This window comes from Phaseolus vulgaris, chromosome 4 (assembly GCF_051622355.1).
Source record: "Phaseolus vulgaris cultivar YP4 chromosome 4, ASM5162235v1, whole genome shotgun sequence".
NCBI lineage: Eukaryota > Viridiplantae > Streptophyta > Magnoliopsida > Fabales > Fabaceae > Phaseolus > Phaseolus vulgaris.
The window spans coordinates 41,555,066-41,578,295 of NC_143501.1; the positions used below are offsets into that span (position 1 = coordinate 41,555,066).

The 23,230-nt window shown below is 31.9% G+C and overlaps 2 protein-coding genes across 5 annotated transcripts; both read left to right on the forward strand.

Moving 5' to 3' along the window:
- Positions 1 to 679: 679 nt before the first annotated feature.
- On the forward strand, positions 680 to 3,858 carry LOC150028078 (uncharacterized). Its single transcript, XM_090301038.1, has 6 exons — positions 680 to 746; positions 861 to 1,507; positions 1,645 to 2,175; positions 2,307 to 2,560; positions 3,520 to 3,697; positions 3,847 to 3,858. Exons 1-6 carry the CDS (start codon positions 680 to 682, stop codon positions 3,856 to 3,858), a joined length of 1,689 nt encoding a protein of 562 aa, XP_090157164.1.
- Positions 3,859 to 14,759: 10,901 nt separating this feature from the next.
- LOC137837612 (SKP1-like protein 21) lies at positions 14,760 to 22,702 on the forward strand. 4 transcript variants are annotated; one of them, XM_068646662.2, is made up of 10 exons: positions 14,760 to 14,975; positions 17,049 to 17,323; positions 18,440 to 18,661; positions 18,944 to 19,135; positions 19,228 to 19,338; positions 19,470 to 19,548; positions 20,323 to 20,417; positions 20,565 to 20,746; positions 21,900 to 22,030; positions 22,337 to 22,702. In XM_068646662.2, the coding sequence occupies exons 2-10, from the start codon at positions 17,288 to 17,290 to the stop codon at positions 22,345 to 22,347; spliced, it is 1,059 nt and encodes a 352-aa protein (XP_068502763.1). In that variant the 5' UTR covers positions 14,760 to 14,975; positions 17,049 to 17,287; the 3' UTR covers positions 22,348 to 22,702. The 4 variants fall into 4 exon arrangements, with proteins under 4 accessions (XP_068502763.1, XP_068502764.1, XP_090157255.1 ...); XM_068646663.1 differs by having other exon boundaries at positions 14,785 to 14,975; positions 17,054 to 17,323; XM_090301129.1 differs by lacking the exon at positions 22,337 to 22,702 and having other exon boundaries at positions 14,789 to 14,975; positions 21,900 to 22,206.
- Positions 22,703 to 23,230: the final 528 nt, after the last annotated feature.

Sequence of the window (23,230 nt, forward strand, 5' to 3'; positions counted from 1 at the left end):
GAATCCTCGTCTCTGAAGAGTGGTTACATATATGGCCTATGTGCAAGCAGTATGTTCAGCGGAGGGATGTTTCCAATCATTGTCCTTTAGTGGTGAAGTCAGTGGATAAGTATTGGGGCCCGATGCCGTTTAGAACCATTGATGCATGGCTTATGGAAAGGGGTTTCAATGGGATGGTGAAGGAGAAGTGGAAGTCATATGTCACACAGGGGAATGAAATAACAAATCTCAAAGACAAGTTGAAGATGCTAAAGGGTGATTTAAAGGTATGGAATAGAGATGTGTATGGAAATCTACACACTAAAATGAGGGACATCATGCATGAAATGGAAAATCTGGATTGCCAAGATGTGTATGATGACCAGCTTGGAATTGTAAGGTTGGAAAGAGTGGAATTGATAAGTCGGCTTAGGGAGATTGATAGGAAGATTGATTCACTTATAAGGCAAAAAGCTAGAATGAATTGGCTTAAGTACGGGGACTCGTGTACTAAATTCTATCATTCATCTCTAAGATGGAGAAGGCTGAGAAATGATCTCAAGGGAGTTGAGGTTGGGGGCCAGTGGTGTGAGGAACCGTGTACGGTTCGTATAGAACCAAGAAGGTGTTTGAGAATAGATTTAAAGCAACAAAAGATCTGAGGGTGAGACTTGATGCGATAGAATTTAAAACGCTAACCATGGAGGAAAATCAGTCTCTCATGTTTGTGTTCACAAAGGAGGAAATCAAGGAAGCGATGTGGCAATGTGAAGGATCAAAGAGCCCTGGGTCGAATGGGTTCAACTTCAACTTTATAAAGAAAAGATGAGAGTTTATAAAAGATGAGTTTGTTAAAGTCTTGGCTGCGTTCCATGAAACAGGCTCAATTCCGAAGGGATGCAACACTTCATTTGTTGCATTGGTACCAAAAGTAAGGGACCCTTCCAAGCTAGAGCAACATAGACCCATATCCCTAGTGGGGGCCATATATAAAGTCATATCAAAGGTGTTGGCGAGCAGAATTAAAAAAATGCTACCCTCAGTTATTAATGATAGCCAGTCCGCATTCTTAAAGGATAGAGGGATGCTAGATAGTGTTCTCATGGCAAATGAAGTGGTAGAGGACCTTAGAAGGAGTAGGAGGTCTGGGTTGTGCCTGAAGGTGGATTTCGAAAAAGCCCATGACTCGGTTAGGTGGGATTTCTTGTATGATATGCTCCTTCAGATGGGATTCCAAAGTAAGTGGATTAAATGGATGCGAGGATGTCTGAAGTCTGCTACAGTCTCTGTGTTAGTAAATGGTAGCCCTACAGAGGAATTCAAACCAACAAGAGGATTGGGTCAGGCTAATTCTCTAGCTCTTTTCCTCTTCATTATGGTGGCAGAGGGTTTAGCTGGGTTAGTAAGACAAGCTAACAAAGCCAACTTGTTATTAGGCATCAAGATTGGAAGAGAGGAGGTAGAACTTTGTATCTTGCAATTTGCGGATGAAGCTTTGTTCTTAAGTGGGGAGTCTTATAGTAATGTGGTAACTATGAAGGCAATTCTTAGGGGGTTTGAGTTAGCCTCAGGTCTAAAGATTAATTTCCATAAATCCAAAATTGTAGAAGTAAATGTTAATCGAATGATATGGTATACTATGCAAGAACCTTGAATTGTGCTTAGATGGGAGTTCTGTTTAAGTATATGGGTCTTGAAGTGGGAGGGAACCCAAGGAAGAAAAAATTATGGGAGCCTGTGCTAGGTAAATTGAAAGCCAGACTCAATGCATTGAAAGGGAGATTCCTTTCTATGGCAGAGAGAATAAGTCTAATTAAATCAGTTATAACAGCAGTGCCACTTTTCTACCTATCACTCTTTAAAGCGCCTGAGTGTGTTTGCAAAGGTATAATTAGCCTACGACGGAGGTCTCTATGGGGTTGGGGGAAGGAGAAGAATTTGATTTCATGGGTAAGCTGGGAGGAGTTGTGTAAACTGAAAGAGGATGGTGGATTGGGGTTCAGAGACATAAGGAAGTTCAATTATGCCCTCCTAGCTAAATGGAGATGGCGCCTTGTATCTGAAGAGAAAGGGAGGTGGAAGGAGTTGTTGGTATCAAAATATTGGTCGGATATGGACTGCCCGCAATCACAAATAAAATTCCAAACTTGTGGTGGAGAGACTTACATAAAGTGTGTACAGAAGGAGAAGGACCAGGTTGGTTTCAACAACAAGTAGTATGGAAAGTTGGACGTGGTGACAAAGTAAGATTTTGGGAGCATGCATGGGTCGGTAATAGTAACCTCAAAACATTATTTCCCAGGCTCTTTACGCTTTCTTTAAACCAGGATCAAAAGGTGGAAGAGGTTGGCGACTGGAAACACTCTGTATGGTGTTGGAATTTTAGATGGGGGAGAGCTAGATTTGAGTGGGAAAGATTGTTGCAAACAGATTTGGTTACACACATATCACGAGCCAGTTTGTCAAGGGAACAAAAAGATATACAGGAATGGGTGTATGATGTTTCAGGGTTGTTCTCTGTTAATTCTGCATATGAATGTATAACTAAACATGACAGAAGTCTTCAAACGGAAGTGTTTAAGTACCTATGGAAAATCAAAACACTCCCAACGTTTTAACCACAACATGGAGGGTCCTTCTAGGTAGGATACCTACAAAGGTGTGTTTGAGTAGGAAAGGGGTGATCATGAACACAACCTTATTTGCTTTGTGTCAGACTAAGGACGAATCATGTCAACATATTTTCATTGAATGTGTTGTTGCTCAGAGTGTGTTGTCATTATGTTTCAGATGGATAGGCATTGAGTTTGTATAACATAATGCTACTTTAACTCACTTTGAATCTTTCTACCTACCTCAAGTCAGCAGCATGCAAAATCTCTTGTGAAAAGGAGTATGGGCAACTATAGTGACCTGTATTTGGAAGCAAAGGAATTCTATAGTATTTAACCAAGGGGTGGTAGACTTGGAGGAGATTTGCAGACTGGATGTTGAACCCGTTAATATGTATTACAAGTTACAAGTAAGCTGCTGGTGGTTAGCGGGTATCCTGGATTCACGTCTACTGCAATATGGTCTAACTAGTGTGTTTCTACATATCCATAGTCTTTTATCACCTAAAGTTGAAGGTTTGTTCTTGGTGTAGAAAGCTGACTAAAACCAACAGAATGATCTCCAATCTACAGATGAGGTAAGGTAGAACCAGTCTGAAGTTATGTAGAAAAGTGCTGAGTGAGTATGAAAACAGACTAGAGGCCACCAAGCAAAATAAAGCATGGTGATGCAGAGCTGCAGGCAGATGAAGGTTCTAGGGTCTCTCTGATGCTATTTTTTCGGTATGGCTTGTGGTGCATAACACTTGTATTGCATGAGAGTTATAGAATATGCAAGGCAAGCAAGAAATGGTGGAGGAAGTACAATAGAAAGCAGGTGGTGGAAGGTGGGTGAAAGTATTATGATACAACTTCATCTAAATTCGAAGCGGGGATGCTCATTTGAGAATTTTGTCAAGCAGCTGAAGTGTTGCCTTCGAGTTGTCAGGTTGCAAGAAGTTGACAATGAAACAAATATAGACGAGACTCTCTACTCAAAGCACAAGGCATTACTTGGAAGAGAGGGTGGAAAAATTTCTGGAATGCTGCAAAGTCTTTCTGAGCCTCTTGTTGTTGGTATTGAATTGGATGAGGAATCAAAGGGCAGAGTTTGTGAAGGCACAATGGTTAGTTGGAAGGAAGTTGGAAAGGGAGTTATCATGAGCATCTAACTCTAGACTCTAACGTCACATGCTTGTGTAAGTTATGATGGATGGCCACATGGTGGAGAAGTAGATATAGTCACACAAGTATATATTCTATACTGATTATGCAGGTAGCTTTCTAGTTTGAACATGTATTGTAAGTAAAACAGGTATAAGGAGTAAAGCTTGGATGGTTAAGTGAGGGTTGTATCAGGTATATGAAGTCCAATTGGAGGGCTACTGGGGCTCGGGAACTAGGCACGGGTGGGTGCAGCTATTTAATAACTTGAGCCAAGAATCAGAGTATCCGTATATTTTTTTGTTGCATTGGTTTGGTGTGCAACCATTCTAAAAAGATGGGTTATTGGGCAAGAAATGTTGGACCAAGTGGATGATAAGTAGGTGTGGGTGGAATAGAACCTTTGAAACCCATTTCATTGTTATCTGATAAGAAAAGTTGCACACGTAGTGAATGTAAAATGGTTAGTGCTAGTTTTTGGGAAAAGAGGGAAAAGATGGGGTTTTTTGTATACGGGTTGGGACACCCCTAAAGTGTCTCTTTTTTAATTCGATTAATTCTTTACTGATAAAAAAAAAACAAAGTGAACTGTTGGTTTTCATATGCACTTTGTTTCTATAGAAAAGGGCATATAACTTCCAACCTCAGAAATAGCTGGAGGCAAGATGTATTCTCCTAGACTGTAATTAACAAATTGAACTAAGGAAATATAAAAGGTACAAGGCCCAATTAGAATAGGAAAATGATATGTTTGTTAGTTTATGTTTCATCCAAAGTCATGCTTTCAATTGAGCCAAGTGTAGGACCTTCCCATATCTAAATACAACATTATTCATATATTTCCAAATATCCCATATAATAGTTATTCATACCCCTTTCCACACCATATTTTACTTATGGTTCATTTGAGAAAGCTAAAATTGTTCAAAATGACATCACAAGTTATTATGCTGCATAAATTGGAGCCCCACCCAACTACAACATGCATTCCAAACATAAACACCTGCCTTGCATGATAAAAATAGATGTTGTGTTGATTCCTCAACTTATTAGCAAAGCGAACATAGAGAACTAATAATTTGAACCCCTCGTAGCTAGATTAAGCCTGATAGGTATTTTATCAATCAAAACCCTCCACGTGAGAACTTGGGCATTAGGAAAAATCATAACACTCCAAAAAAGCTTATACATATTATTTTCAGAGGTGTTACTTTCCTATAATGCAACATATGCAGCTTTTACAAAAAGAATATACCATCAACTTTGCTTAACCATATCCATCTATCTGAATTTTTCCTAAAAAAACATTTAAATTAAATTTTGAACTAACTAGTAACAAAGCTTAAAATGCCTCTTTACCAACTCCTTCTTCCAACCTAATTTTAAAGGTTAAAATTTAACTTTTATACATAATTAGTGTAAATATTTTTATATTATTAATTACTTCAAAAGCATTGTAAATATAACTTTTGAAATCATTAAAAATTAATTTTTATACGTTATGAGTGTAAAAATTTATATTATTTAAAAATTATAATAAATACAAATTTAAGAATTTTATTATAAAAGTTAACAAAAAAATATCACCAAATGAGAATTATAATGATTATATTTATCCTTTTTGTTACAAAACTAAATATCTACTTGTGTTTTTTTTTATGTCGAAAGAAGACGTAGAATTGAATTGTATGTCATCTATCATGCACTTAAGACCAAATATAAGTATTCAATTAATCTTAAGCCTTATGATATGTTTTTTAGGACTTCTTGTTGTAAACAGGTCTTAACATATTCTACCAAATTCATCGGTTTTATAATAATCTTTTATATCTTTTCATTGAGACTTTATTTATTGTATAACACTTCTATTTCATTTATTTGTTTAGGAGGAATGTCTTAACTGTAAAATATTAAGAAGACAAATGGACATGTAAGAGTATATCATAAGAGTTTTATATTCTTATAAAATCTTATAATATTATTCATCATGCTATAATGTTAAACTAAAATGATAATAGTTTTAGAAGATTGTGGAAGAATTTTTTTAAAAGTTATTTTATTACTTGAAAGTTATTAATGGATAAGTTGTCCACATGAGACCATTTAAAGAGGAGTGTTATTTAAGGAAATGAAACAATAGTGTCCATTTTGTATTGAGTCGGACCCTAGCATCTATTCTTCAAATAATGTTGACCTATTGGTTTGTTATGAGTGTCTAGTTATGCAATAGATTAGTAAAAAAACTTATATCTTTTTTTCGTATTTTTAGAATTTAAACACAAAATATGAAATTTAAAGATGTTTAGCACTGAACAGGAATTGAATTCATAAGATTAATTAAGTTTGAAAACTTGCATATAGTATTAGAACAAAAACTTGAACATAGCAATAAGAATAAATACAACAAAAAAAATAGAAATAAAATTCTTAAAAGCTTGTCACTGGATAGAAAATTAATTCATATGATTATTTAAGTGTGAAAATGTGTTTATAAGAATAGAAAAACATGAACATACACAAGGAAATAAGAGGAGAATAAAACTTGAAGAAGAAAAGAATGAAAGATATATACTTATGAATTGATAGAGGAATCATGTCACTTGAATAAGTTTTTAGATAAATGTTAAATTAAGTTGTCACTTGATCATGTGATATAAGATAAGAGTCAAACAAGAATATATATCTCTTTTTTACATACACTTTAGAAATACTCTAAAAAATCTCTTCACATATTAAATTTATTTACAAAGAGAAAGAGAAGGGATAACTATTTATAACCTAAAATCATCTTTAAATGTCATTCTATGTTGTCTAACATGTAAAAGTAAAATCTAGAAGTTTCAATGACGAACGGAATTAAAAGTAAACAAAGAGTGAAAAGTTAAATTTTAAAATTTTAAAGTCTATGTTTCTCGTACTTGAAATACACTTCCATGCTTCCTTCACACTTATCTTGCCTAATTTTCTCATGAACTTTTTGTTACTTTGACTTTCCTTTCTTGACTAAAATTTAAGTGGGCTTCCTTGGGCTTGGATGACTTCAAATTACTTTCTTACTTCTTTTTCTTACAATGCTCACATCCCTAGCCTTATTGGGCTTAATAGGCCCAAATACAAAATTACTATTTATACCTATTTTACAGAAAAGAAAATAACAAATTACTTCCTTACTCTTTTTTTCTTTCCAATTCTCACACCCACTAACCTTATTGAGCTTAATATATCCAAATACAAAAAAATACTATATATACCTATTTTACATAGAAAATAAAATAAAAAAAGTTATAATTTCTAAAATTTATAATCAAAATAATATTCAACTTTAGAAACATACATTTATTTAAGACTTATTTAAGATTTTTCCTACCGTACAATCATCCATGAGTATGGCTAAAATTAAAACTATGGTACATATCAAACAATAATACCATTACAAGAAACATGAGTGTAACAAAGACTTCTCCCAAAAAACAAGAGTGGGCTATAATGTAGTTTGCTATTTCAAGGATAAAACTTTGATAATGATGATATTGTGGAGTATGTAAAACGTTGTTGTTGGTTGTGGAATCATACCATCAACCCAATCAGCTGTCAAAGGTCTTTTTGTTCATGTTTGTGTTTGAGTATATTAAGACAAATAAAGAGTTAGAATGCATAGTGATCATCTAGGATTCTCTTAATTCATTAAATTAGAGATAATTTTGATTGAATTATTAAGAGTGTTATCAGTTCCACAACACATAAAAGATATAATGTTTAGCCATTTGGTCAACTCATAAAATTACTTGTGATTTAATTAATAATGTAACTTTTTATGTTAAAAATAACTTTTAAAAAATTAAAATAGTATATTTATATAGAGTAGTAGCTAGTCGGATCAACAAAAATAACTTAACACATGAAGTTTTCACTGATTTGGATTTTGCAACAACTTTTCAAATTGTGAAATTATTTTACTTTCCTCGTTTTTTCTTTCTTTACATGAAATTTTCACTAATTTGGATTTTGCAACAACTTTTCAAATTGTGAAATAGCTTTACTTTCCTCATATTTTATTTCTTTATTGAACATAATGTAAAGATACAAATAATATTATAAAACATGAGCACTTTAGATTGTAAAACCCCTCATATATGTGTACCATGTAATGTGAATGACAAAATTAAATAGAAGAATTCCTATTATTGAATTCACAAGTCTCAATCAGTACAATCATTACAACTATAATTATATATATATATATATATATATATATATATATATATATACCAAACTGCATTTACTTCCATAATTTTCATCCCTTCAATTTGGGTGATAAACATTTAGCTAACAAATTTGCTATCATTCAATTTGTATCAATATGCTAAATTGATAGATACATTTTGTTTATTTACTTCCTCTTTTTATGGTAATGGTAAATACGTTAAATCTATGTATTTTGCTTCTTTCAAGTATTTAGTATTCTTAAAGAAGAAAACAAATGCAAAAATTATCAAATAAATCCTCTCAATCTTGTTAAACCACTGGCAATACCTAATCTTGAAGCAAAATTCCATAGCCATAATGCTTGAATTGTGGACTTAAAACACCACAAACTTAGTCTCCATGGTAAAAGTGACGTACACATTGTTTTTCCGTTCCATGATATCACTCCTCCCATGTTCATGAATTGGATTAATCAATCCAAATCCATATTTTTTATAAAATTATTTTATAAAATTAATTTGGAAAAATTAACTATTTCGATTGGATTTTAAATCCAAATTCATAGTTTTTATAAAAAAAAGGATTTTTATAAATCTAAATCTATATTTTTATAAAAAAAAATTAATTAGATTTTAAATCTAAATCTATATTTTCCAAAAAAAATTAACATAATATTAATATAATAATATGTAATAAAAAGTTTAATATTATATAAATATTAAGGAAATATAATAAAATTACAATTTAATGATATAAAAATTTATATAAATAGAAAATTATTGTATCCTTTTCAATATGGCTAGAGGGCGTCCTCTAAAAAAAATAAGAATATATGAAGTAAAAGATTACAAAGTCATTTATACATGTACATACAAGTATATAAAATAAGGGATAATTTTACATACTATTAAATAAGTTAAAGTAATGGAAGAAAAAAAGGTTGAAATAAAAATGCACAAGTGGCTCTAATGATTTAGATTGGTGGGTTTAGTTGAGTTGTTGTTGTAGCTAGTTGAGTTCAGGCTTATAATGGTTCAACTTACATGTGATAAAGATCTCTTTTTAACAATGAAATTCTACATCACTGTTCTATTAACTGTGGATTAAACTCATGTGGTTTTAGTGGAATTATGTGGATGAATGATTCTTAGGGCATTACTTGTGATTAATTGGTGATAGTAAATCAGACTATCTATTGTAAAAAGTTGAATTAGATGATGCAATATCTTATATAAGCTGGTAGCCGTTAATTTACACAAGTGTACTTTTGTACTATCTTATATATATTTGTATGAGGAACCATCATATTGGATCTACAAAGCCTATAGAGAGGTCTCATCTAACAAGCAATAATACCATATTTCTCTATAGTTACTAAATAAAAGGTACTTACAACTTCAACCAGCTAGAATAACCTCAAATTAGAATTTACTAGACACAAAAACCAACTAAAACATGTCTGAAAAGTGGAAAACTGATTTAGGCTAGAAGAAAAGATAATAACTATACAAATGTAAAAGTAAACAAGAATTCAAGTCACCAAACAAAGAAACCGTGAAAGGAGTTTCAAATGTTGGATACACAATAGGCAGCAACAGAATAGTGATGATATTAGGTCAAGAAGGATGGTAAAACTCTAACACCAAGTTGAAATATATATATATATATATAAAATTTGTTATATCCATTATTTATTTTATTTATTGAAAAATTATTTTATTAAATATAGATAAATAAATAAAATAGATATAAATAATTGTGGCTGAAAAAATATATGAATGCCTAAAGGATAAAATGAGTAAAAAATCATATGTTTTTAGTTCCAAAACCTATGGTATTTTATGGGATTTTCAAACCTAAGGTATTTCACGGGGGTTTTGAAACTCATTGCATTTTATGGAGATTTTGAAGAAACCTATGGTATTTTATGGAGGTCTTAAAACCCATGGTATTTTACGGGGGTTTTAAAACTCATGGTATTTTATGGAGGTTTTGAAACCTATGGTATTGCGGAGGTCCTAAAACCCATGGTATTTTACAAAGGTTTTGGAACCCATGGTATTTTACGGTGGTTTTGAAACCCATCGTATTTTACAGGAGTTTTGAAACTCATGGTATTTTACGGAGGTTCTTAAACCCATGTTATGGAGGTTTTGAAAGACTTTTCCTGATGTTTAAAAAACCCTAGGGAACACGTTACCCATGGATGATTTAGCGGGAGAAACTGCAGTCCTGGGTAAATGACTTAACGAAGGTTTTAACCCTTGTTAATGTAAAAATAAGCTCTCGTTAAAATCATTTTTTCTTTTAGTGATATTGGAGACTATGAACATCCAAATATGCAAAATAGATAAGTTGTGACTATATCACTCTCTAGTTTCTAGTAAGTTTGGAATTAGTTTCTCATCTATTTATTTTGCAACAAGGGAATAATTCCCCAAACAAACAAACAAACAAACACCCTATAAATGTGTAAATGTATAATGAAAACCACCTTTTCATGTTCAACAATAATTTATGATCTACTAAAATGAATCATACATAAACATCTAAATGAAGCTCATTCCAATATAATATCAAACTATCTAAGTCATTTTCATAAGGTGTTGAATTAAACTTTTATATCATTAGACCCAATTCACCATTTTATTGTTGTTGGCGCTATTTCTTGGTTTGGAACTGATGAGATGACTCATATTTGGATAAACTATGGCAATCATAGAAAGTAATAATGAGTTGAAAAAATAAATCTAAAGGATTATTGATATAAACAACATCACACCTAAATGGGAAACAACACATGATATAACGTTAGGAACCAAATCTCAAAAATCAATAACAAATGAAAAAAAAAAGTGAGCGAACATAATATATATTTTTATTTCTGAACATACATCAGTAAATGCAAAAAGGAAGAATATCTCCAGTGGCCATAAAGCTTAGCTCCAACAGAGAAAAAAAAGAATTTCCTCTTTAATAGAAAGTGATTCTTCCCAAAAAGATCATGCACTCCTCTCTCCAAAACATCATATAATTGAATTCCACTCTTATTCATTAAGGGTTATATTATAGTTATTTTATCAATTAATATCCATAAGTTCTTTTATTTTAATATGAAATATTTCTTAAATATGACACTTTTCACTTCTATTTTCTTGGATTGCTTTAGTATTGACCCAACATTCCTCAACATAGTTAATATTTGGTCGAGTAAATGTTTAGACATATATCAAGCTCTCAACCATTAATGCATAAGGAATATACTCTATTTCATTTTGTTCCAAGTCATTTCTAGGACTTTGAATTTGAGTAAACTTGTCACTTTTATGTATTGGAATGATCCTTTAGGAGCATTTTTCCATTCTAAATATAATAGCTTATTTATTTATTTATTTAAATTTTTTGTGATCTTTCACAAAATATTTCTATTTCAATTACATAAGATGTCTCACCCATATCTTTCATTTCAAATGATTAGACAAAAGTTCTTTTAGATCATCTAACATAGAAATAGCATTAATATCAAGCAAAATATCATCAACATATAAGACTAAAATTACAAACTTGCTCCTATTGACCTTCATGTAAATATACCAATTGTTCTCTACAAAATCATGTGATGTGATGGTATCATTAAACTTAAGATACCATTATTTGGAAACTTCCTTTAGTCCATATATTGATTTCTTTAATTTACAACAATTTTTTCTATTCTATGGAAACAAACCTTTCAAGTTGATCTATATAAATTTCTTCCCCCAAGTCACCACTTAAAAAGACACTCTTTAAATTCATTTGGTGAAGCTCCAAATCATAATGAGCCACCAAAGCCAAAATAATTTTGAAATATTATTCTTAGAAATATGAGAGAATGTGTCTTTTTAGTCAATGTCATCCTTTTGAGTGAAACCTTTAAAAGTTAATGTAGCTTTATACCTTCCGATATAACCTTTTTAGTCATGTTTAGTTTTGAAGAACCATACACAACTTCCTTTTCTTGAACCTTTGGACAACTTAACTAGATCCCATAATTTATTGCCATATATTGATTTACTTTTCTTTCATAACATTCAATCACTTTTATGAATTGTCACTTTACATGGCTTGTCTAAATGAGATTGGATCCTTACCAATGCTCAATTCACATTTATGCTCAAGTGAATACACAATACAATCACTTAAAATAATTTTTTTTCTTTACCTTTTAGACTTTCTTTGTGTTATTTCTTACTCCTCTTCTATCATTTGTTCATTAGTGACTTACACATTTATTTGTCATTTCATTAACCATAGACTCATATTGTAAGTTTTAGATATCATCTTATTATCTCTTGTTATATGACCACAATACAATAGAGGAACAACATATCTTGATAAAAAAACATTAGGTGAAGAAGATTTACCATGATTTTCTACAATATCCACCTTTTGTGATATCTCACTTTTATTAATTGGCCATTTTCAATTAATTGAGCACTACTATACTCAATTATTCTTGTATTATGGTTCAAACAATAAAATTTGTACACTTTATACTTTTCAGGATAACTAATGAAGAAACCACTAATGGTTCTTGCATTAAGTTTCTTTTCATGTGGATTGTACATTATTCTTCCACTGGACAACCCTAAATATGAAAATGTCTTAAACTGAGTTTCCTTCCTATCCACAGTTTGTAAGGCGTTTTAGGAACCGCCTTACTAAGAACCCTATTAAACATATACGCAACATTTTTTAATGCATGCATCCACAAAAATAAAGGTACAATACTATAATTTAGCATAGATGTAACCACATCCATTAGAGTACAATTATGTCTTTTAACAATACTATTTTGTTGATATGTTCTAAACATAGTATATTGTACACATATGCCTATAGTTTCAAGGAATTTTGCAAATGAACCTAAACATTGTCCACTTTCATTAAAATTTCCATAGAATTGACCACCTCTATTAAATCTTAAAAATTTTGCTTTCTCTATTAGATCTTACAACTTTTGATTTCTCTATCAATCTTACAACTTTTGCTTTTCTATCTAAGTGTCTTTCTACCTCATCAATGGACTCCTTTAGAATGTCCCTTGATTAAAACTTTTCATGCAAAAGATACAAATAACACCCATTACCAATACAAGATCTAAATACAAGGTCTAGGTTTGTTAAACCCAATTGAAATTTAATCGTTTCATGCTAATTTGTATAATTCAAACCATATATTAAATACATTTGCATACACTTATAAAAATTCATACATTAATATATTGAAAAATATAATGGATTTGTACTACATGAGGTCGAGACTTCCTCGACCGTAGACAACTAAACTGCTTAAACCTTACATCGACACCCTAACAACAATTTTAAAGGGGGATTAGAGATAAGACTACAAATATTAACCACATGAACCATGCTAATCCAGGCCCACAAACACATAAAGGTAACTCATCCCTATAAATAGGTTGACCAACATCATGTCGAGGTATATACTTATTAATATTTATTACACTCGACCACTATATATTGAACTCTAACTCAAGTGTCAGAGTATCTTTTGTATGTACTCCCATACCTCATTGAAATCGTACATCGAGATTGGATACCGACTTTAGAGATATAAAAAAAACAAATCCTTTGAAACTTGTGTAAAAATATATTCAAATTATATTGATCTAATCGTGTTTTAAGTTTAGGATTTTAAGTTCACAATTGTTTAAATAAATACATTCCAATAAATACATTCCAGGTTGTTAATGATGTTAACCATACCACTTTTTATGCATGAGATATTTAAATTTAACATGTGTAAAAACAAATCCTTTATATTATTAATTATGAGCAATGATTCACCTTTGAGTTGTTCATATAAATCTTACAATTAATAATTTTAATGAATCCAAATAATTAGTTTTACCACATGATTATTCCAATTCATTTCATATATTGAAATTTATGAATTTCCTGAATTTAATCACTTTGTTGATAAATTAAAATAATTTTTATAACTTTCAGAAGTTATTGTTTCAAAAAGAAAATTATGATAAGTATTCGATTTCAAAGTAATATAATACTATATTCAAATTCATTGCAGACGTTGAATCTCATAAAAGGTTATACCTTTTCGGATGTTCTTTCAAATGCTTGGTGTCTAGTGCTTCACATTTTTAATTTAAAATTAATAGAATATTATATTCGAATGTCTCTTGTGGCTTACCTTTTCAATTTGCATTTCACAAAATTCTATTTCACTTCATGTAATATTCATTCTCGATAACAAAAAATGTTTGGAATATTATAATGCATATTCTTTTATGAAAGTATATAAAAAAAATACAGATAAACTACTTGGCTCTAATAATACCAATTTTCAGTTAAATAAATTACTCTCAGATATAAATTTTTTTCAGTCCAACATAAGAATATTATATGGTGATATCTTAGATAATATATTAGTGTATTTTATTTCTTATTTCTATTATTTTTATAGAATTATCCAAGAACTTATCCAGATTTATCCTAAAATACTTTAAGAATGTTCTTTTGACCAACAATTAGTTTTATCTTTTCTTACTTGTAGAGAAACAATGTATTTTTTTAACCACCTTTCAGAGTATTTATTTATTCGATAATTTTATCTTTTAATAAAAAGATGTAATTTTTTTAACTATTTTTTTATTTTAATTTATATTAAATAATTTTATCTCACAATAAATAAAAATCCAAAGTATTATTGTTAAGATTATGATTTATTGGTTACGTGGAATGATTTATATTTTTAGTTTGCATCTACCCAACCACACGTGTCACTTTCTTTTCCCTTATCCACTCCCAGTATCAGGATACCTAGCTACACGTGCCACGTATCCTTGGTTTGGTAGAGTCACGTGCCACACCCAACGGCACACGAAGCCGATAAAGAACGGAAAACCCTAACAATATTCTCCGTTTTCATCTTCATTACTTCAAATAACCGTTTGTTCCAGGCTTCTGCTTTCTCTTCGTGCATGCCTTCCTCCATTTTCTCCTCTTCTTTCTGGTACTTCTCCGTCTAATATCGCTGTGTTCATTTCAGTTTGCGGTTTCGACATTGTATTTGAACTCTACTGGCTACTGCGATGATTACGGAGTTGATATTTGTTTGCCGCAGTGATTTGAGCTTAATTTGATGAAAAATTTATTTTTGCTTTCTGGTTTCTTGCCGTGTTGCCTTTGGTACCTTGACTCGTTGGAGTGTTTTTTTTTTTTACTTTCTTCTGAAGTTGCTGAAAATGAATGGTTTAGACTTCGATTTGTGTATATTAGAGTGTTTAATGTGCCATTGCTCGGTTACTGCTTTTGTGTTTGGCCATTGGTAACAAACTTTGCAGTTTTGAAATGTATTTCGGTGTATTTTGTTAAAATTTAGAGTGCGTACTGATTTTGATTTTTGTGTTTATTTTCAATTGGTATATTATCAATTAACAGTTTTAGCAACTAGTAAATGCAACGCATTAAAATTTGGAAATTATGGTTGGAATTTTCAATTGGAAATCTTTTATAGAAATCTTTTCGTTTGACACTAAATGTTAGATATTTTTAGTAAAAGTTTTCTACTTTTGATTCCCTTAACTATGATCTAAATCCATTTAGAATTTTCAATTGGAAATCTTTTATAGTAATATTTTTCATTTAACACTAGATGTTAGATATTTTTAATAAAAAATTTCTGCTTTTGATTCCCTTAACTATGATCTAAATCCATTTATTGGCAGCAAGCTGTTTTGATAATAGTAACAGAAACGGCACATTCTTTGAGTCTCAATATTTGGTTTTATTGTTTTTTTGAAGTAGATGCTTAAAACAAGATGCATGGTTTTCAGCATTTGGTTTACAAAATCGTGAAATTAGTGTACAAAGTAAAAACAATTTATCATTTTTGTAATTAATTGTGACAAACATAAACCATGCAACTCCCATTATTAATGTTTACCTCGGGTTTTCTAGCAGTAGCATTCATTGATATATAGTAGAGTGGTGGTAAGGTAATGAGATGTACAAAGTAGTTTTTTTTTGTTATCACTTGCAAATATGTTAGATTGTAAAATACGATTGTGGTCTTTATGGTAATGGAATTGAGGAAGCTGTTGCATGGTATACTCAACAAGCAACATTAAAGAACGCAGATTGAATACACAGAATAAACTGTTTCAACTTAAGGTCTGATTTTGTTTTTTTCATTAGCAAAGAAGTATTATTATAAGCAACGAAAATAAACACAAGCTGTGTCAGTGTTTGCTAAAGGGATACAAAAAAGGTAGATAATTAACTACACAACAGTCCCCCAAAGTATCCCCTGTTGCAAGCTTGTGGACAGCAACAAATTTTGCGCTGCTGCCCTCTTTGTCTTGGAGGATCCCACCCGCTATGGAACATATGTCTGCACCCCCTGTACCCACTTTTTAATCCTTTCACAGAAAAGTATGGTAGAACTTCGTGGTTGAAATCATGATTAGCTTAATTGCATAGATTAGGTTATGTTCTCTTGAAGAATATAAATATATGCCGCATATATCCCAGGGTAAGGGTTTCTGCTTCACCATTTATAATAGAGAAACTTGAAGGATTTGCAATTTTCTTTCAGTAATTTAAATTAAGTTTAAATTTATCAGTTACTTGCTTGCTATTGTGGAAAGCAGAGTGCACAATTTTATGGTTATGAGGAAGTTTGAAATGAAAAAAATTCTTTTTACTTTAATCACCTAGAAAATAGATTAATTAAGGTTTTTTCTGCATAGAGTAAAACTAGATAGCAGTTTTCAAGATGAAACTTTGTTACTTTATTATATTGACTTTAGAATCTGTATGTCGAACAATATGATTGTTACACTCTGGAAGTACAGTTATGGAATATTGAATATTATTGCATTGATAAATATTTCTCAAAATTGTGGCCACTTCTTTATTTCTTGATTCTCAACATATTTATGCATGCACAAAATTATCATTGTCATAAACAAACTGGAATTGATAAAATATATGTAAATGTTTTAATGTTGCGACCATCTTTTGATATGTTTAGGCTGAACATCACATGGTTTATTGCTATATCACCTCCTGCTTTATCATTTAGTACAGGACTTGTGGAAACACCTCTCATGAGAATGCTGTTTAGACCTGTCATTGGAGTCCAGAGCTGTCCCCCTTCGTGAATAATATCTGAAGTGTCTACCTTTATCTTGCAAACCAAGGTCTTTGAAGAAGTGAAAGTTCCCTTTGTGTTGTAATTTCCTTGCTACAGAACTGTGAAAAATAATAAACTTGTCACACTCGTGCCAAGGACCTAGAACTTGCAACCTGTGTCTGTTTTCAATGTCTGATGCTGCTATGGCAGTTGTGAAACCTCAGGTATGGTGTCATTATATTTTATCTATTTTTTTATTTCACTGAGTTATTTGTTGTTATGGTCTTGTGTGTTGGTTCAATGCATATTAAACTATTGTATTTGAAATTGCATTCTCATCTTATAACAGCAAGTCCTAATGAGTGGGTAACGAGCTTTGGCCCATACTTCTAGTTACCACTGTGTATGAACTATGATGCATTCTGAATTAGTAATTCGTTTTCTTTTTTACGTGTATTTAAATTTTAGATTATCTAAGTAAGAAGATTCCTCAGATATAAAGCTTGGTCTCTCATAAATTTTTTCCAGTACCTTTCTTTTGATGATCTGATTTTCATTTAACTGTAATTTTATTATGACATCACCCATTATTATTATTTATCCCTTTTTCTGCTTCTTGCTTCTCTCTTTATGTAAATAAATATTATTTGTTTGTTCTATTAAAATTATCTGCCTTTATAGTTTTCACAGATAATTTTTAAGAGATCACACAGGATATATCATTTTATTCAATTATTTCTATGTTTTAGGCCCATATGTAGCACTTATGGGCCATTAATTTTCTCACACATAAGGCTCATTGCCCATATAGGATGATGAAATTAAGACATAAGAAGGAAAACTACTTGGTGTTGAAGCTGTACAATATTGGGATGGGAAGAAATTGCTTGTGTCGGATCTTTGAATTTGTAGATAAGATCACCTTTTCAATGTAGGATTTCTAAAATATTAGATATTATTCTGTTACATCTTTAATACAAATGAATATCAGTGAGGTTCAGATGCAGGGATTAATGAATAAACTCATTTTCTTTTCTTCTCCAAGTATAGCTATTTTACTATTACTTTAAATGAAGAAACATATTTTTCTTCTCCATGAATACCTTTTATAGCACTAGAACCCCATCCCCAAATAAATAAATAAATAACCAGTAGATGCTAATGTTAAATTGTGTATTGTGTGCCTATATGCATTCCCTTATTTACCCCAACTATATCAGCATCACTTAACTCTACTTCTAGATTATAATGACGAGGTTTTGAAATTTAGAACATGGTAAAGCCAGGTTTATTGTTCCCTGCGTAATTTGTTGATTTCACTTTGCCTTTGTTATGCTTAGATGAAATCCTACATCTGGCTTCAAACTGAGGATGGCTCTATTCATCAAGTAGAGGAAGAGGTAGCCATGTTCTGCCCCATGATTTGCCAGGAAGTACTTCAAACAGGCATGGGATCTTCCAAAACTCATGCTATATCTCTTCCACATCATGTCAATCCTGCAATCTTGGATTTGATACTTGATTACTGTCGGTTTCACCAAGTACCAGGACATTCTAACAAAGTATGGAATAATCCAACTTTCATGTGATTCACTTTACGTTGATTTTAGGAATATATATTTTTCGGTATTCCTTCATTATTTAAAGATTTGGTGCTTGTTTGTTTTAAAGTATATTTATAATTTAAACTACTACTTGATCCCGTCTGGGCAACATTTGGTAACTTGTCTGTGTCTTTTATCGTCATCAAAGTATTATATTTACTCTTGCTTTTACCAGCTGAAGTACTGGTGAAATGGCTCGATTTATAGATTAACTAGTATTTGATTGTGCTACTACTGTAGGAGCTCAAAAATTTTAATGAGAAGTTTATTCGGATAGATACAAAGAAGTTATGTGAGTTAACATCTGCTGCTGACAGCCTCCAACTGAAGCCTTTGGTTGACCTGACCAGTCGAGCACTTGCTAGGATTATTGAAGGAAAAACCCCCGAGGAGATTCGTGAAACATTTCATTTGCCTGATGACCTCACTGAGGTATGTGATGAAAACAAAAGTGAGTCATACGTTTTCATTTGCATAGATGACCTTTGCAAACATGTTTCTTGATTTACGTTGATCTCTTACAGGAAGAGAAGCTGGAGCCTCTGAGAAACATGACCGATGATCCACGTATTCGACTTCTAAACAGATTGTATGCTAGAAAGAGGAAAGAACTACAAGAGAGAAAGAAACTGAAGGTATTTTCTACCATTTAAATTTCATTAATGTTCTTGGACCTTGCATATTAAATGTTAATATGATTCTTGGTTATGAAAAACTTCTTCTCAGATTGTGTTACAAACACACTAAAATGTTTCACCTGTTTCAGGATGTTGTGGTTGAGGAGGAACCAAAGGATGAACGTTCAGTTGAAGATCTTCTATCATTTATTAATGGCGCAAATGCAGGTATATCATGTCATTCACCCCGACCTCTACTATAAATTCCATTAATCAGTACTTTTGTTTCCTTGTGGCTATCTTATCAGATTCATTTTATTTTGGGAGGGGGGTTAATGCAGATAAACGAGGGCAGTCTTGTCTTGTATTGTTAAAGAAAAAGTATATCTCTTTTATTTTATTTTGCTCCTCTGCCATACTGCCATGGAACTTAGTTCCTTAGCTTTGACTTTTATTGGTGTAAGCTATATTTATACACCATAAATTATTTAAATCTAATGCTGATTAAATTTTAGTTTTGAAAGTTGCCTGGCCTGCTGCTATTGGTGTTTTATTATTATTGTTGTTGGTGTTGTTGTTGTTGTTATCATTACTTTTGGAATATCTAAAATTTATCTGATCATATCTATTCTAGCATATGTTATAGTACAATAATGATACAATGATATAATTTTTAGATTTTCTAGAAGACTGCATTCTGGACAACTTCCAGACAATGTTTGGGACTGGAGATGGGGTTAGTCTGGGACAAAGACCAATTACTTTTTGCTAGTACTGATATTATTTATTTTTGTTATTATTATTATTTTGATGTGCGGAGATACTCCCTTGTTTGTGATAAATCCTAGAGCAATTAGGTTGATTTCTTGTCATTGCTAATCACATAAATTTTTCTCACATTTTTTCAATCATATTGCTTGTAGTTAGTATAATATTTTTAATGCACCCTATCTTGTTTTTATTTTTCATTAGCTTACTTTGGGGATATGAATGATTTGGCAGATATAAAGGGAAGTAGAGCAAATAAAAATAAAAAGAATAGAAGGAAAGACCAGGCAAAGGATCTTTCTTCAAAAAATGCAAATATAAACAATAAGGTCAGACTCCGACACCTAATAAAATACTTGTTGAGGATGTATTACACAACATATTTATTAGACTTGAGTCCTCATTTGCATTGCTTATATTTCCAATACCTGTTTTTAGAAGAGTATTGTTTCTCATTCAATATTCTTTTATATTAGGGGTTGAATCTTCTTCCTTCTGCATATCACAATGTCAATTTTGACAAGGCCTTAGAGGCCTCGGCCAGTCAACACTCAAGGATGCAAACCCTTCCAGCTGTTAATTTTTCTCCAAAATTTGAATTGATTGATGGTGATGTTGACGATGATTTCGATCCTGCTATGAAGGAGGAGCTTGACAGGTTAGATACATGCTTCTGCTAGTTCTTCAATTGATGAGGAATATTTCAAAACTGATGGTTCAAAAGCTTGAAGCTTGAAGATGTGATGTTTCTCTTATTTGTGCAATCGTTTGATCTTGAAAGATGTTGTAATTCCTGAAATCATAACACACATGATGCCTTTCTCCCCTTTTGTCATTATCAAATGCAACAATAAAAAGCATATGTGAAGAGAGGAAAGTAGATAACAAAAGACTTATTCATTGATAAGGCAAGCTTGAATACAAGTCATTTGAGAAAATATTAGAGCAAATACAATAGAAACTAACAATAGAAAATATTAGAGCAAATACAATAACACACCACCAAGAAGAAAATACAACCTATCAAACCAACAAGCAACTATAAAGACACTCAATGAAAATGCAAAGAAAACACCCAAAAGAAGCGTATTTTCCCATTTGGAGATGCATCTCATTAATTTGATAATGGATGACTTGATTCTTGTCCTGAAGATTAGCAAATCCCCTTTCACAAGGTGAGAAAGGTCTCGTATTTGATTTCAGGAATTAATACATCTTGGAGGATCAAACTATTGTGCAACTAAGGATGACTAGTTATCATAATCAAATAGGTGGAGTTTGTTGGTTCAAAAGCTTGAAACTAGAAGATTTTATGTTTTCAACCACCAAGAGCTAAAGGGTTTTGATCTTGAGTCTGGAGTTGTAATTTTGTGGTTAATCTTGTGTAAATGATTTAATTTGCCTAAGATTATGTACTGGAATCAATTTGGATTGCCTTTATAAAGGTTAAGTTGGGTAGGATCTTTTTAATGGGTTAAGAACATCAGTTGGCTATAGAATATCTTTGTCCTCCTCACAAGTAGATTCTCTGGACCACAGAATCTTTCTGTTTGGTTTAGTGATTATTTTCATGGATTCCATTCCACTAAAATTATAATTACTCTAGGATTCCTGCACAATTGAATTTGGTGTGGAATGTGATGCAGTTGTCTTAGTAGTTCACTCATACTTTATGATTAGTAGACAACTAGTGGAATGGCTATATCAAATATAACCTATGAAAGAGGATAGCCTTATCAGCTAATTGTTGAGTGGTTATTTTATTGTATTCTCTCGTATCTTGCCTTTATTGACTGTTTCATTTCTTGTAGGGAAGTGGAAGATTTTGCACGAAGATTAAATTCAGATTGGCCTGAAAGGATGCAAATTTTATCTTTGGGTCAAGACAGAAGACTGGTACCAATTTCTGTGAATGGCAATGGTGCAACGCACCTGTACACAAGTATATCTTTCTTTCTCCTCAATATATTCCTATCCACTGCCTTGATTTCTAGTAGAAGCATCTAGACATTCTGATCTGGTTCGGTTAGTTTTTCTATGATTCTGGACTGAGGGCTAAAGAAGCAGTGATGGTATTGTTGCATATGTTAATTATTTTTAAAGACTTGTGTTATTTCCCACGGCTTGATCATTCTGTCTGTTTTTGGTCCCTGCCCCACCCTTTTTTTTATTGTTTGCATATGCACATGCTGACGATATAAGTTTTGAATCTGAGAATAATTTTAATTGATAACTGATAATTGACTAGGTCTGTGTTGAGGGCGAGGACTTGCAGCTGAGTTCACGATTGCAAGCTATCATTGAGCATGTAATTTATGGTACATATTGGCTTTTGATCAGAGATAGTGCAGCACTGCTAGATAATTCAATTTCCAAGTTGAGAGGAAGTTGAAGTGATCTGAAAGGATGGCAGCTCAGGGTTTAAAAGTCTCTTTGTGAACACCATGTGAGTAATTTTTATTTGTTCCTTATAACTTATAACCAAACTGTCGCTTTGTTTTACAAATTTGAACGTTTTGAATTCTGCGAGCAAGGGGAGAGGGACTGATAGAGATAGAGAAAGTGTGTGAAGAAAAGATGAATAAAAAGAATCTTGAAAAGCAGTTTGAGATAATGACCTTGCCCTTGTTTCCTTGTATTTATTCCAATCTCCATAATTTTTTCCAGGCCTTTGAATTTCTTAATATTAATTTCATTGTATTTTTGTTTCTCTGGTATAGTTAGTTTATAGATGAGTAATATTATTCTCTTCAGTTGCACGACTAACTCACTAATCTATCCAAGCTTTTTCGTTGAATTCTATTATTATAGTTGAATTTTCTTGTACCTTTTAGTGGTTTGTTTGGGTTGATTGCAAGATAGAGGATTGATTGCGTACTTACCACAAAAGAAAACGAATTTTCATTTTAGCTTTGGCTTCATATCATTTTATACTTTATACATTTAGAGTTATATTGCTCTTTGGGTTAATTTGCTTTATCCCTAGTATTGCTCCTTGTGTCATGATGTGGTGACTTGTAAATTTTATGGATTGCGTCCCCAGTTTCTTGATTTATTTATAATCAAGTAGTTGTGTAAAAGGTTTGTGGGGATACACAAAACGAAGTATAACATCCAAATCTTATGAAGTTTTGAACGGCTG

Coding starts and splice junctions, on each gene's coding strand:
- LOC150028078 (XM_090301038.1), top strand. CDS start 680: ATGGAGGAAAATCAGTCTCTCATGTTTGTGTTCACAAAGGAGGAAATC. Junction 1,508..1,644: donor GGGAGTCTTATAGTAATGTG/GTAACTATGAAG, acceptor AATTGTGCTTAG/ATGGGAGTTCTGTTTAAGTA. Junction 2,561..3,519: donor CTTCAAACGGAAGTGTTTAA/GTACCTATGGAA, acceptor TCGAGTTGTCAG/GTTGCAAGAAGTTGACAATG.
- LOC137837612 (XM_090301129.1), top strand. CDS start 17,288: ATGTCTGATGCTGCTATGGCAGTTGTGAAACCTCAG. Junction 19,339..19,469: donor AAGAGAGAAAGAAACTGAAG/GTATTTTCTACC, acceptor CACCTGTTTCAG/GATGTTGTGGTTGAGGAGGA. Junction 19,549..20,322: donor TATTAATGGCGCAAATGCAG/GTATATCATGTC, acceptor ATGATTTGGCAG/ATATAAAGGGAAGTAGAGCA.